At 47.6% G+C, this 15,084-nt stretch overlaps 1 protein-coding gene across 3 annotated transcripts in view; it reads right to left on the reverse strand.

Annotated features, from left to right (window-relative positions):
- The window catches only part of ARHGEF6 (Rac/Cdc42 guanine nucleotide exchange factor 6), a 51,637-nt gene that overhangs the window by 22,694 nt on the left and 13,859 nt on the right, over nt 1–15,084 (reverse strand). For 2 of the 3 annotated variants that reach the window (XM_067304084.1, XM_067304083.1), the window contains 5 exons: nt 10,718–10,802; nt 5,501–5,628; nt 4,880–5,081; nt 1,844–1,914; nt 309–403 (listed from right to left, as the gene is read on the reverse strand). In XM_067304084.1, coding sequence (XP_067160185.1) covers nt 309–403; nt 1,844–1,914; nt 4,880–5,081; nt 5,501–5,628; nt 10,718–10,802 — 581 coding nt within the window. Of the gene's footprint in view, nt 1–308; nt 404–1,843; nt 1,915–4,879; nt 5,082–5,500; nt 5,629–10,717; nt 10,803–15,084 lie in introns of those variants that run through there. The other variant, XM_067304085.1, reaches the window with a different exon arrangement.

Here is a 15,084-nt window from a genome sequence, read left to right on the forward strand (position 1 = left end):
CCATGCAAGGCATACCGCCAGGAAACATGCATGCCAGGACAGTCACATATGAGCTTGCAGATGAATTATAACAGCCAGCCATCTACCAAAAAGAAATGCCCATCTCTAACACAACTGAATGCCTGCACGACCACTGAGGAATAGGAAAGAGCAGAAACCTGTACAAACATAGTCTTTTTCTTGTTCACAGAGAAGTTCTAAGGCTTTACAAGAGCAGTAACAGTCCCTAAACATTCAAAAGCGGAAAAGTAATGAACTACGGTCAATTTTACAGGGTTCTGTCCATCTCAGATGCCCTTATATCTTACTTATCATAAGACTGGAGGGGTCTTAAGTAAGTTCCCAGAAGTGACTGGAGTTCCTTCGCATAATCTCGTTCTGTTTCCAGAATATTTTGCAACACCTAGGGTGAGAGACAGAGCACTGAGTAGATCTTAGTACTAGTGACTAGTTACAGGAACATGACATCAGCTTCCAAGCGTGGGGCAACCACGGAAGTGTATGTTAAGTCCATAAATGCATTTACATTTGTTAATGCAGAACCCAGAATGCTCAGGAAAGCCCTAGGGATCCAATTTATGGATTTCACTTTGCAAACTGGGGGAGTCCTGAAAAAGTTTTTAAGGGCTGCTCCTTCTTCTCTGGCAAAGCATGAAGACAATGTGAATTCAGATTTGAGTTTGGTATTTGACCCCCGAAAGGCTCATGCCTAACCCTGCATGCATAACTGGCTGCCAAGGTATGCAAACAAATGATTTGTGCATGCATCCTGGGACCACCATCTGCACGTAGGCAGGCAACCATTTAAATGCAACAGTGGCCAGAACGAAGACGGCTCCTGCAACAGCTCAAGCCAGAGCACAGCTCACTTGCCACTTTGAGGAACTGCTGAGTTCAGTTTGGTCCTGCTAATCCATCTCAGCAGCTAAGTTGTCTCCAGCAGTAGGGTAGTCAAACCCACTGCCTTCACGATCTCAAGTTTCACAACGTTGATAGGGCTTTTGAGACAGTGGAGGTGGTTCCCAGCTTTCTGGACACATTGTTCCCACTTTGCTTTCTTTCAAATATATTTTGACATGCTGATGAACACATTTCACCTCTGGAACTGAGAGCCAGGGATGTTCACATGCAGGCATTTTAACTCTCTCGCACCAAAGGGCTTACTCTAGGCTGGACACAGCAGGGAGGTACCTGACCCCCTTTGCCAGACATTACCGCTCCTGTAGCAAGATGGTAGAAGAGGAGACGTTTCTCTACCCCTTTTGCTGTCACAGTTCATAGCCTGGCATATTGACCTGCTCCAAAATAAACTCCAGTTAACAGGTCAGGCTGTGAACTGCAGCAGCTGCCCCTTCTCCCAGGGCTGTAACTTCTGGCAGAGGCATGGGGTAGACAGCTCAGGGTGCTTTATCTCCAGCCACCGCAGCTAAACCAAATAAGCGGATCGTGGATCAGAGCTCTGTTTTGGCTTGCTTTACTTTGTGACACAGTTCATTATCTCCCCATCTTTATCAGAGGAAGATAACTGACAATCAGAGGAAAAGACTGCAACAGAAATATAATGACTTTTTCTCCAACATTGATCTCAAAACTGCTGTGTTATCTCAGTTGTCTACTTCAAGTTCTCCTTTAGACATCTTGCAGCATCTTCCATTTGTGGTTTATTTTATCGACAACCCAGTAAACATCCTGAGTCAAGGAAATGGCAACAGCTGCATTTAAATACAGAGTCACATCCCCAATTGTTACAAATTGCTTCAATGATTTCCAAGGGAAGGAGCCAGTTCAGAAGATTAATAATATGCTACTTATTAAAATGTACGATCAGCGCTTTAAAACTTACCACAGGGTAATAATTCTTTGTCAGCTGAGTGCTTTCAAGTCCTTTTAATGCTTTGGGAGAGAGTGGTTTATCTGTACAAAGAAATACATCAATAAATTATATTGCAGAGCTCCCATTATCCTACAGGAAAAGTCGCTGCTGTATTGTGTCCAGCAGACTGCAAAAAACCCTTCACCTCTGTAAACGCAGAAGTTCAACTGCAGGGTTTGTTTGTCTGCTTTTAAAAAAACAGGAGCAAACTTAAGGCATGCATGACACTGGCAGCAAACCCAGAACGCAGCCTCTGCCGCTGGCATTTACAGGTTTGCTCTGAAATCCCTGGCAGCAGCCCAGCGGCTGGCGCTGTTTGGAGCTAGCGTGGCTTCACCCAGACCACAAAATTTGGGTTTTAAAAATGGAAGTCTATCAGAAGTGCTGCATACAGGGTCTTGCTCGGGGGCAATTCACAAGGTATTTGAAGCAAACTTCAATCGGTAAGTGTACCCCTGATCCCTGCAGTCTTTTGTGATGTAAAATCCTCCGCTGAACAAAGGCAGATTTGAACAACGAGCTCACACAAACCTGGAAGTCAATTTTCATCTTTGTTTTTTCCCAGTTGCCAAATTGCTACGGACGCATCCAGCAAGGCATGCACGTGTGTGTACACACACACACACACACTCGCACACACCGCTCCATTGTTCCTTCCCTAGAAAAGAGCACTCCCTGCCAGTAAACACACAACAAACCAGCGTGCGCTTACACCGGAGGAAACAACACCTCCGCCAGGAAGCCGCCAGTACGTTTTCGTTCCTCTGGAGTCATGCTGTGGCTGTGAAATCCCCACGTGTGCAGAGCGACGTTCCCATTGCAGGTTCGGTTTGGTCCATGTTCTCCATGGGAGAACGGCTTTGACAGTACTCCTGGCACCGCGGAGGTAATGTTTTCCCTTCGGAGTCATGCAGGTCAGCAGTGCACGGCTCTGAGCGCAGACCCTGAACGTGATGCTCACCCTCTGCGGGCTGCGGGAAACGTGTCTGTGTGGGAAGAGCCCCAAACCTGCCATGCAGAGCAGCCAGGCATTTCTTTTTCCCTGCATTCAAGCAACAGCTTCCGAAAGGCAATTACTTTCACACTGATAGCAGGGGAGAAGCTGAAGTTGATAAATTTAGCCCCTGGAAACCACAGCTTGATGTATTTTCTAATTATTGCCCTTGTGGAGTTTCCTGTCACTTCCAGCCCCGTGAGCTCTGTGCTTCATTTAAAGACTCCGCGGAGCTTTGCTCCACACAGCTAGTTATTACAACCCGAAGGGCGCGCTCAGGACACAGTGCGAGCGCAGACACTGCTGAAAACAAGTAACTCTATTTAGAGTGACAAGTCTAGCACCTTGGAGGTGAGGCTCAGGAAAGCAGCTCCCGCTGGCATGCAGCGAGGGCTGTACCCCCCGCAGGCAGAGCCCCTCCTGGGCCACAGCCCCGACGCAGCGGGTCGTGGCGTGCGAGAGCGTTACACAGGGTCAGGGTGACGGTCCCTGTGTCAGTCACTTGGACACGGCCACATCCCCTGGAGCAAGCACAGCCTGTTTGTTGGCTTTGTGCCTGCATCCCGGAGGAATGAACTCTCCTCCCATACGAAATGGAAGAACAGTGGTTACTCAGCCTCGGTGCTGGAGAGAGGACTCAGAGGGAAAGGCTTGGCAGATGAAAAAATCTGGTGGCAGCCCATCAGGAGCAATGGGAGATTTGTCCTTTGCTTCACCGAGGTGCTGCTATTTCACGAAACCCCCATTTGACTTCCCCCATGGGACTGAAGTTTGCTCTCCTTTTTAAAATGTTTCTCTTCTCCACTCACTGACTTAATTAGTCATTCCTGGGCTGTTCCAGACAAGCCTTCAATCTACGCTGCAACGTCCTGCTCCAGCTCAGACATCATTTCCCAGGAGGAAATAGTGGGAGATGAGATATTCTAACAATGATTTTTTTTTCATTTAGAATTAAATAAAAACTGGCCTAATTCTGAATGTTCACTCATTAATTTTATTCTTCCCTCTTTTGCTTTTTTGCTTGCAAGTATGGGAGCAAGAGCTGTAAATTTTGCATTCACTTTGCAGACCACTCCCAACATCTCATGGTGTTTGAGGCCTGGGCTGATCCTGATCCGTAAGTACAGCACCTAGCACACAAGGATTCTCTGTCGAGGGTAAGCCCTCAAGGCACATTAGGAAATTAAAGTTGGATTTTTTTAAAAACAAGTTTGCTATCACACAATGGTATGAGAAACCCAGCAGGGTGAGCTGTTTGAATGGATGTGGGCCACTACAGGGCAGTTAGCCAGAGGTATCTTTCATGTCATCATCACTGCACATCTGGTTAAAATCACATCTCAGAAAATGCTAAGAAAACTCAGGACAAAGCTCAGTGAAGGCAAATGTCATCGGACTAATCATTCCCTCCCTCTTCTTTTCTCAATACTGCCTGCAGCTTCATAGCAGAAGATGCATCTGGAGGGAAAATGTACTATGTGAAATCAACAATTGCTACACATGAAAACAGGGAACTGTTCCCTATGGCCATAGAGTTTTTGTTGGCTTGTTCACAGAGACCATGAGCATTCATTCTACCACTGCCAGAAATGGCAGGATCAAAGCCAAATACATGGCCTGACAAAGGCCTTAAAAAAAAGGTATTTCTGTGCTTAGACGCTGGAAAGACCTGATAGCTCCCCATGACAAAGGGAGCTAAGCAGACCCACAAAGCATTCCCCGGCCTCTTCTTCCAGTGCCGGAAGCTGCCCCTGCTCCTGCACTGAGCTGCTGGGGCTGGGCAGAGCATTGCATGGACATGCTGGATTGGAGAAGAAAGAGAGGCAGCTCTCAAACAAGTCATGCGAAAGGCTAGTCTTTCCCCTTCTGGTCCCATTCATACTTCCATTAGCACTGTTGCTTTAAGCACACTAACAGTCCTTAATAAATAGCAGCAATTTCCCAAAGGCATGAGGATCTACACTGCATTATACTGCTGTCATTCAATCAGCCCTTGAAAGCAATTTGCTTACCGGTAGATTTGATTTCTCTGACGTAGTTGCTTGGGAACCAGCCTGTTTTTCCATTCAATGTCCCTTCCCACCAGCCCCCTTCTTCAACTCGGGTAACATAAATAATGTCTCCTTTGTTAACAGAGAGTTCATCCTCATTGGTCTGCTTAAAATTGAACCTAGCCTTTACCACCAGCTGATGACTGCCATTCTCGGTCATCTCCTATGGAAAGAAACATGGAAAAACATTAGCAAATAACCCAAAAGGTAAAGTAGAAGCCACCAGGACAATTGTTTTTTCTTGTTGTTACAGCTGGCTTTTTCAATATTGCACTTTTTAAGAACAATAATATTCTTGCTCTTGTGTAAGCACTCCCGTCAGAGGATCACAACGTCCCTCCCAAATATTAATTAAGTTTCATAGTGCAATGGAAGGCAGATAAGCATGGTTCTCCTCATCTCGCAGAGAGGAGCACCAAAGCTTGGAGAAACCGTGAGACTACCTCCAGCTGGGGCAGCAAAGCCACGATGGAGCCAAGAGCAGAACACAAGTCACTTTGGCATGCTTGACCCACAGGTACCACTCACACCCCTCTGCCCCACATCCATCAAACCCTTGATTAGATTTTAAATAAAGGATACCACAAGCTTGGACTGCCTCCTTAACACCCTTGTCGACCGTGAAGCTGTGCCGTTGGAGTTAGTGTGGGGACCTCCAGCTGTGGAGCTAACAGACGATAATTGAGAGCATGGTCTTTTTGACGGCTGATCTGGTGAAGCAAAAACAAAGTCCGCGTTTTACCCAACTGCCCACATTCCCTCTACATTGCAGCAAAGAGAGCACCTCCCATGGGGGCACCTCCTCATGGGCAGTGAGGATGGTTTTGCAGTGCCGATGGTTTTGCTAACTCTCTTCTGTGATGGAGTAAGTTGAATTGCATCCCAAGGCACTCCTAGGTTATGCCAGCCCTACAGCCACTGAGCTGATTGCAATATTTTTTTGAAATCCCCCTCAAAACAGTTGAGAACTAGGATGAACTAAACCCACACTCAGCCCAGTGATGCCCCAGTGGGAATGTTCCTGGCATCCACGTTAGCACTGTTGAAGGTATTTCAAAGGTTAGCTCACAAGTGAGCACTCTTAGGTCACCTCTGCAGCTGTAGTGTGGCCTTCCTCACAGAGCGGGCAAGAATGCTGAACAGCTGTTAAACACAATCGTTTCCCTATTTAGATGAATCCTTCTGGGTTCATTATACAGCTGGAAGAGGCTATGCACAATTTTGATTACTGTTCATGGACTGCTGCCATCAACCATGAGAGTGAGGGGTGCAGACTACAAGGAAGGACAAGAGTGTCACCCCCAAGAGACTGACAGCCCACAGAAAGGATCAAACCTTCCCAGCCGCTCATGGAGTTGCTTCCTACATACACTCAAAGCTCACTCCCTTGCAAGCTAGTCTCTGGGCCTGTTCCTGGCCCCACATGCCTGATGCTGGAGATAACGATGCTGCTCTGACACATATTTATGTTTCATGATTAGTGATTTGCTTCTGTTGCTACTGAAAAACTTGCTGGATGGTAAAAGGCTTCCTGGTCACAACTGCCTTGAGCTGAGATTGAATCAGTGGCCTCACCACAAAAAGCAGAATCAACTACTACAGCACCTCCTACCACTCAGCCCAAAATTCTGCTTGGATGCTGCAGAGCAGTAAAAACACAGGTTTCAAGCCACCGTTTCCAGTAGTTCTGTGCTACTGAATCTCACCTCACACTGTGAAAAAGCAATCAAATCATCTCCATTCTATGTGCCATCATGCACAAACAAAGCAAAGGCAGCTATTATCATTTCAGTAAACTGCGAAGTGTGGTGAAATTTAGAGATCCGCCTCATGCCTTCTTTTTGAATTTAAGAATATTTCTGTATTCCCAAGAACTTGTTTTCTATCTGTGGTGTGGACCCAGCCTGCCCATGAACCACTAAAGGAGGACTGGGAAGAGGAGACTACTGTCCACAGACTTCACTAGCCTGGGTGTGTGACTCCCCTGGAAAATGTTTAGAGTTTTTCTTTGAAAACTTTGCAACAGAAGAAAGTGATGAAGCACTCTCCAGAAGAACAGCTGCCATGTGTGTGCAGGAACGAGAAAATACAGACTGTAAGACTGCTGTGCCCCCATTATCCTCCAGTCTCAACATCAATATGGAAAAAACATCCCGAAAGGAAAGTTTGGTGGGAGTTACAGGAACTCAGCTGGGCCTTTTTTTCTCCCCAGAGGAGAGTTTATTTGTTTAAATAGAAAAACATCTCAGCCTTAGATTGGACCAGAAGCAATGCAAACTGCAATTTCTTTGGAGAGGGGACTGCCTTTCGCTTTGTTCTTCTACAATGCCCTGCGCAATGGGGACGAGGTCTGTGACTACAACTCCCAGGCACCGCTGCCTTACAAACCAACAACCATTCTCGCCTTGGTCTGCCCGGTCCATGCAGCCAGCGAGGGACAACACCCATGTTAAATCTAGAGCGTTGTCAGTGAGTCAGTTCTGCTTCCTGCCTTATTTGTTATACAACTGCCTGATGACCACACAGTGAATTCTCAGCTCTTTGGACTGCGGCAGCAATAGCAAAACCTTTCAGCACGGAAAACCCACTTCGCAAACACAGGATTTTTTTCTCTGAAGCATCCTGATATTTGAGCAGGAGTGGTTTCAGCTGTTCCCAGCAACTCGCAGACCAGGAGGGGTGGACAGCTGCCAGTTTGAGATGTTCTTCCCTTGATTTGTTCTAAAAAGGGAGGGTGTAAACCGCGAGTCTAGACTTCTCCGCTTATTCAAGCAGTGAGCAACAGTCCCACGGAAATGACTTGGTTACTGTAGATTTTATGCTTCTCCCCACCCCTCCCTATCTTCCAATGCTTTTATAAATATCTGCAGCAACCTAGAAACAAATGTAAAACTGACTTTGACAGTTTGGCAGGGAAGCGTATCATTTATATTGCATCATGACAGCGTCCTATTTTATGCCTGGTCCAGCACAGAACACTGCTGCCATATGTTGTTTAAACTATGGTTAAAATAGCTGGGTTTTCTGTTCACATTCTTACAGTATTTTAGGCAGATCAGCCTAACCTCATCCATCATGGCTGGGTTTCCTCCCCTGCCCTCTCTTGCACATAAAAGCATCGAGGTCTATATTGCTGTTATTTGATAGACAGCTGCTGCGCTGAGTTTATACATTACAAAAGATGCTTCTAGTTATTTGCATAACAGGACCCATGAAGACACAAGGATTTAGGCTTCAAATGGATGCTCAGAAACACACTGTCACATCACTTCCTTAGCTGTCACCTACTTCTCTCTGTCTCCCACGAGGGTGTCAGGATGCAGTCGCTCCAGAGGTAGGGGCTATACGTGCAGGCATGTCGCAGCCCTTGGGATAGCAGGGCTGGAAGTAGCTGGGAACAGGCTCGCAATCCCTCCTCCAGGACAGCCGCAGCCAGCACTGCGGGGAACTGCAGGGGATCACTGCAGGGAACGGCTGGCTCGTCCCCAGGCAGCCAGGCACCATTGGGGCAGGCTTCCCTGCCGTGTCCTGTTCCCCCAGCTCAGCCCGGCACTGCTAAGAGCACAGGCGGAGAAGGGAAAAGGAGGAGGTTTTATCCTGACCCTGCATTCAGCCCTTGGCCTCTCTGGTGAGATGGACAAACTGGGCCATCTGCAGTTGTGGTCTGTAGGACACAGGCTCCTGTTTCTCAGGAACTTGGCCAAGCCACCAAAAAGGCAAGCATTCTAGACATGTAGTTTTTTTACCCTGTACTTTCCCAAGGGTGCTCTCTGTCTGAGCAGCTAATTTTATCATAGTCATTGCGCTTTTTAACATTTAAACAGAGAAAGCATATGTTTAAGCAGATGTTTGCCATGAAACCAAGAGGATCCCAGCTTCCCTATAGCCCCTTTGGTAACGTGTGATAGAAACTATTCCACAGTAAAGCCATGTCTCGAGCCTCATGCAGTGATTGCCAAACCGAGCTGAGAAACACGGATGACTGCAAGAACGGAGACGGGGCTGTTAACACGGGGACTGCTGCAGCAACGGCACTGTGGCCTCGCCGTCGCATCAGTGCGCAGGCAGCGACAGCTTGCTCCCCCCAGTCCAGCAGCCTACAAATACAAAGGCAGTAAGGCCTCTCACCCCTTTTGCTTTCGGAATAATGAAGCTAATATCATAATTACATCGTTCGCAACGGCTGTCTAGGTAACCTGCATTTTACATCCCCATCCTACTGAACTTCAAGAATCTTCTGAATCGGGTCGCTGGGAATTGTCATTTAAGGGACCAGTAAGGGTCTTTAAGAAGATGTGCTGAGGCTGAATTACCATCACGGACTTCTAGGGAGTGAGCTGGCAGCAGAGCTGTGTGCTGGCTTGAGTCAGGTAGTCTAAGAACCTGTATTTCTTTAAGCAGAATTCAGCAACACATATAGTGTGTGTGTGTGTATATACATATATATGTGTACGTGTGTATATATATGTATATATGTTGTTGCTGTTGGTATAATATATGCATTTATGTAATACAAAATATAGTATTTATATATAAATATATATGCACACACACACACACATATATGAGATGTTACAAAACACCAGAACAGAAAAGAGAAAAAAGGGAAGGGGGGGTCAGTTCCAGCAATGAGATTGTTTACCTGAACACCTGAGCAGCTCTGCAGCACTGTACTAGCAGAAGAGAATCCAAAAGCAAAAGCTAACTAGAAAAAGAAGTGAAATGAAATCACTACAAACCAAAACAGGGAAAAATGTAGTAAGTCAATGGAAGATCTTTCCCGTGAAAAAAAAAAGGTGTTTGGGGAGGTTTAATTTCTTCTACTTTTAATCACCTAAAATGTAATTTACAACAGCGAAATCAAGCTCTGATCCTGGTCTTGGATTTTGGTGGATACACAGGACTTTTCATGGAAATCTGTTTGTATGTCAGGAGCCCATAAATGCTTTTCCCCCTCTACACTCTTTTCAGATTAATGTGGACCTGTTCCTCAGCCCCTCATTAAAGACACCCTAGTCCTCTCAACCCTTTCCAGAACATTATGTTGTAATGATTTCCTCTGGCCCATACAAAAGCAGAGAACTGTCTATAAAAACACAGAAAATCTGTTTGCGCTCCCCATCGCACTTCTCCTTTCAAAGCCTATTTGACTGAATATTAGTACAAAGCGGCATGCAGAGAACAGCTAAATGTTTAGGAGGGAAAAAAAAGAGGAGCTGATGTGCTTTGCTTTGGCAGCCTGCTCCCGCACTTAATGGAGCAGGACAAGTCATCAGTGGCAATTGTCAGCATTTGATTTCCAATTACGGGAGTCTACTTCACAGACCGAGGGAGAGAAAGAAATATCAATACAATTGACTGAGCATCTGGCAGCTATGTTTGTTTTGACATTCAGTAGAGATATTACACAGATGGACCTATTTTTCTGTTCAGTTTTAAAACATACTATTTAAAATCTGACATTTGCATTTTGGGAGGTGCATGCTCATTTATATTCAGGCTCCTTTACAATGACCTACTTTGAGGTCCCTTAATACTGTCAAAACTGTCCAGAGGTCCCTTAGTGTAAAGTAATAATTTAGCTCTGTAAAGTGCACACAGCAACTCTGAAATATTACATTTAAACCTAAAGTTCGTAAAAAGCATGAAATGTTGATCCTACTGTCCAGTACACAGCGTTGGCAGCACAATTAGCCAAGCCTTCAGAAATCATTATAAACTGTGAATTATCAAAAAAAAACCCCAGCTTACATAAGAGACAGCATTTGAAAAGAAGATAGAAAAAAAACTTTCTCTTACCTTCAGTAGCTTTATTAACAGCTGTTAACGTACTCAGGACCTTGGAGAACTGTTCTCCTGTGTACAAATCATGTGGCTCAAATAGCTGTGAAAGAGGAACTTTGTCAGTTTAGCATGAAACATCTTACTATCACCGTCTGAGCAGCCCACGGTGGTACACAGTGACAGTGATGATTAAATAGCCCGTATGTCTCTGCAGGGATAGGGCGTTCATTCAGGCATGACAAGTCCAATTTCCTTTCAAGCTAGTGAATTCCTGGGGTACAGATGACACATGGTGCGGGAGGGGCAGTGGTACCCATCACCAGTTGGAGAGTGTAACACTGGGGACACGAAATCAGTGCTGTCTGCAGAGGAGGGTCAGATCTCGGTCCTTTGAAAATCACTGAGAAGGTTATTGCTTGCCTTGAGGGAAGGAAGCTATTTTTGTTAGCTAAAGCTATAGAGATTAAGGCTGTGTATGCATGTGTGTGTGCATATATATATATATATATATATATGTATGTACATGTATATATTCTAAAGCAGAAGAAATAAACACACAGGATTTTCTGCTATTGCAATATGGCATACGTAATGCATTTACAAATTTTTACAGGAAGCCAGAAAAGGCTATTTTACGTGCAAAAAATCCATTCTAAATAATTTTGTGCTGCTAAGTGGGAAATAAGAATAAGAAATAACTTCTGCATCATAAATTATTCTTTCTTTTACACCTCAATTGAGTAGCATAGATGAGGGGCAATTGAGTTTCCAAAACACTGCAATCCTCTCTAACATGTGAGAAATGCCCTCGAGTTTAGAAAGCCTCTGCAAACCCTTTCCTTAATGAAGCAGAGATAAGTAATACAAAAAAGCTTCTGGTATTGGTACAACCAGCAAAAACTTGCTTTAACACAAGGCACCATCTGCTAATCCCCAAATACACATTGTCTTGCAGATGGAGAACAGAGATCTGCAAATCCAGGGAACAGGGAAGATGACTTTAAAGTTCTCCTGTCAGATACTATCTACTTATAAACTCTTCCAATGCACTGAAGAGTATATCCTCCTAAATAAGTACAAGAGCATTAATTATCTTAAATACAGTTCTGCCCTTTAAAATGGCCCTTTCTTGGTTTCCACGTATAACTCCTTCAGTATGCTTGGCAGATGTCACTTAGAAAGGAGACTGGCCTTTTCTGCAACCCTGGATGCCTGCAGTGTCTCTTTCTCTCTGTCTATGAGCTACGTGTCAGCGCAGCAACAAAGTTCAACGTGAGCAGTACAAAGGCTGCTCTTTGGTGAGAGTATTTTTAAAACTCAGCTCAGCCACTCAGTAAGACTTTACCCGATTTAATCCACCGTCAGTGGGGAAACAGACTGCCATGGCTCACACTCGACTATTACACATATTAAAATCAGCAGCTTCTGCATCAAACTACGGCGCTCCAGAGCCACCGCTCCACTCGCGCCTACAGCTCTGCACGTTTCAGGGACGCCCCCACCTGCCTTGGGCTGTTCCGAGCTGATCCACTACTGCTTGTGCTCACCTGGTTTCGCTCCTGTGGGCCACGCGGACCCCTTCCCCTGTGCTAACCGTTCCCTGGCGGGTGAACTAGTTTTCCTGCCTTGCAATTGCAAGAGGTGCTATCTGAGCGTCGCCTCCAGCTTTAAATAGCAACGTTAGAGTCTCCGTTGAAAGGGAGACAGTAACAGAGAGCCTGGGAGTACGCTGACCCTGCTGGCAGCGGCTAGCAGATGCGACGTTACGGGAGCACGTCTTCACCCTCCTGCCACGCAGAAGAGGAAAGTAAACACTGAGGTTGCAGTGCTTGCTAATATCTCCCTGGTGTGTCATTTTCTCAGTCATGTCCTTTTTTCCCACTTCACTAGTCAAGAAAAACACGTCCTGCCTTGAATGCGTGGCATCAATTTTTTTTTAAAGGGGAAAAATACATCCCTGGTCTTTCAATGCACAAAATAACGTAAGCTCGGACTCATCAGACTGACAAAGGCCAGAGGGAAATGGTGGCAGGCGGCGTGCAAAGGAAATTCTAGCACAAAGCAAACAACTTTCAGCACTTTCTTCATAGAGAAATTGCCTGGAACAGCTACTGTGGAACAACATGTCTATATGGAAAACTATTCTGAATCAGCTACCGTACTTTAAAAATGCTTCACACCTTATTGCAGAATAAACTCATCACAGAGAAGAGTCTTCATTTATGAGCTAAAAAATACTTTTTCCAGTGAAATGCATCCAATAATTCCATTCTTAATCAAAAGACAAGCTGCAAAGCTGGAAGGAAAATAGAAGGGGAAGAGGATTTCACTACTAGCTCATGGAAGAACTGGTGTACATAAGTAAAGCTCCTCTTAAATCTACAGTTGTCATTTGAGGATCTCAGTTAAAATGCTTTTTTTCCTTCATTCAAAATCACAGATTACAGCTTCCTCCAGCAAAATATTCCAGGTGCTCGGTCAGGCATCACACCAGAATAGATAAAACCTGCCCTGGGCTGCACTTCCAGCGCTCACTGGAAAGACAGCGAGAAGATGTCAGTGCTTGCAGAGCAGGGACCAGGAGAGCATCCAGCTTTTCCCACAGTCAGGGGAACAACACGTCCCTGAACAGCGTCTCCGAAAAATCAAACCGAGGTGCATTTAGCAGATCACTGGCAGCCAGAATCACGGTACTCAGATGCCAGCTGCCGAAAAGTTAAGGGGAAGTTGGGTGCTAAGCCTGAGATGAGCTGCATTTTATCTGCACAAACTACTTCCACCATAGACAAAACCCTGGCAAAACCTCAAGCTGCGTGCGTAGCCCAAAGCTCGGCCTGAACGCGACGACGAGGACAGGGACCCAGCAGCCAAGCCAGGACCGAGGGCTGGAGCCGGAGCGGCCTCACGCCAGGCAGCGACCGGCTGCTCTGACTGCCAGGGACGCCGGCATTTCGGGCACTTAATAACCCGAGCTGCTCGGTAAGAGATTTGCCTCCGATTTCAGCAGGAGCAGCGACGCAGCCAAACTCTGCCGGCTCTGCGAAGACCGGCAAGAGGGAGACGCGCAGACGGCTGGGGAGCGCCTTTGGTCGAGCGCAGCTCCAGCCCCCGTCGCCTCCGAGGAAGGGGATCTCAGCAGACCAGACAACCAGAGCCGTGCTGGCTCTCGCCCCCCCCCCCCCCATGCTGCAACACTTTCACACCCCCACGACTAACCCCCAGACCAGGTTGGCTTCCTGACAACCACAGCTAGGAGCCGCATGCCACCTCCGGTAAGCGCAGCGGGGACGCCCGTGGGGTCAGGCAGCGACACCCAGGCGGCCTGGCTGGGGACGCCCGTGCGGACTGCCCGGCGGCGGGACACCGGTGGGTGCTGCCTGGCAGCACTGGGGACCGGCGGGCGACGGCGTCTCCCGCAGAGACCACCCGGTGACGGCCGCGGGGGCCGCCCCATGACGGGCCCCCCCGGGGAGAGCGGCGGGGCCGGGCGCGGGAGCGCGGGTGACACCTGCAGGGAGCGCGGCGGGGCGGCAGCCCCCGCGGGTGGCCGGGGCGGCGCGGCGCGGTGCGGTGCGGTACTCACGGCGGCGGCGGGCGGGCGGGCGCGCAGCCCCGGGGCATGGCGGCGGCGGCGGGCGGTGCTGCGGGCCGCGGGGCGGCCGCTGCGGCTCTGACCCGGAGCCGGATCGCGGCGCGGGGAAGGGAAGGGAAGGGGAAGGGGAAGGGGAAGTGACAGGCGGCGCCGGCGCCCCGCTCCGCCCCGCCGCGGGCCGAGCGGCCGCCGCAGCACCCTCCGCCGCCGCCGCCGCCCGCCCGCCGCGGCCGGGAGGCGAGCGGGAGTCCGCGGGGAGGGAGAGGGGAAAGGGGAAAGCAAAGGGGAAGGGGAAGGGAAAGGGAAAAAAGAGGAAGGACAGGAAAAGGGAGAAAGGACAGGAAAATAAAGGAAAGCAAAAGGGGAAAGCAAAGGAAAAGGGGAAAGCAAAGGAAAAGGGGACAGCAAAGGAAAGGAGAAAGCAAAGGAAAAAGAGAGAAAGGGAGAAAGGAGAAAGGGGGAGAGGAGAGATGAAGCAGAGAAGGAGAAGGAAAAAGGACAGGAGAAAAAGAGGGGGGAAGGACAGGAAAAGAAAGGAAAATCCGGGCTATTAAACTGGTAATTACAGCACTTTTGCAACACTTGGAAACGCGATGAAAGGGCTCCTGTGGATGAGCCACAATTCAGTCGAGGCAGTGACATTCTCAGAAACAACATGTCCTCACTGCACGGCAAACACAGCGCCTCTCTGCTGCATGCGTCCATCTGTTCTACGAAAACTCCTGCAGGGAGTGTGAAATTCCCCGGACATTTCAGCACAACAGCAGGCTGCAATATGGAAAGGAAATGA

Source organism: Apteryx mantelli, chromosome 13 (assembly GCF_036417845.1).
Source record: "Apteryx mantelli isolate bAptMan1 chromosome 13, bAptMan1.hap1, whole genome shotgun sequence".
Lineage (NCBI taxonomy): Eukaryota > Metazoa > Chordata > Aves > Apterygiformes > Apterygidae > Apteryx > Apteryx mantelli.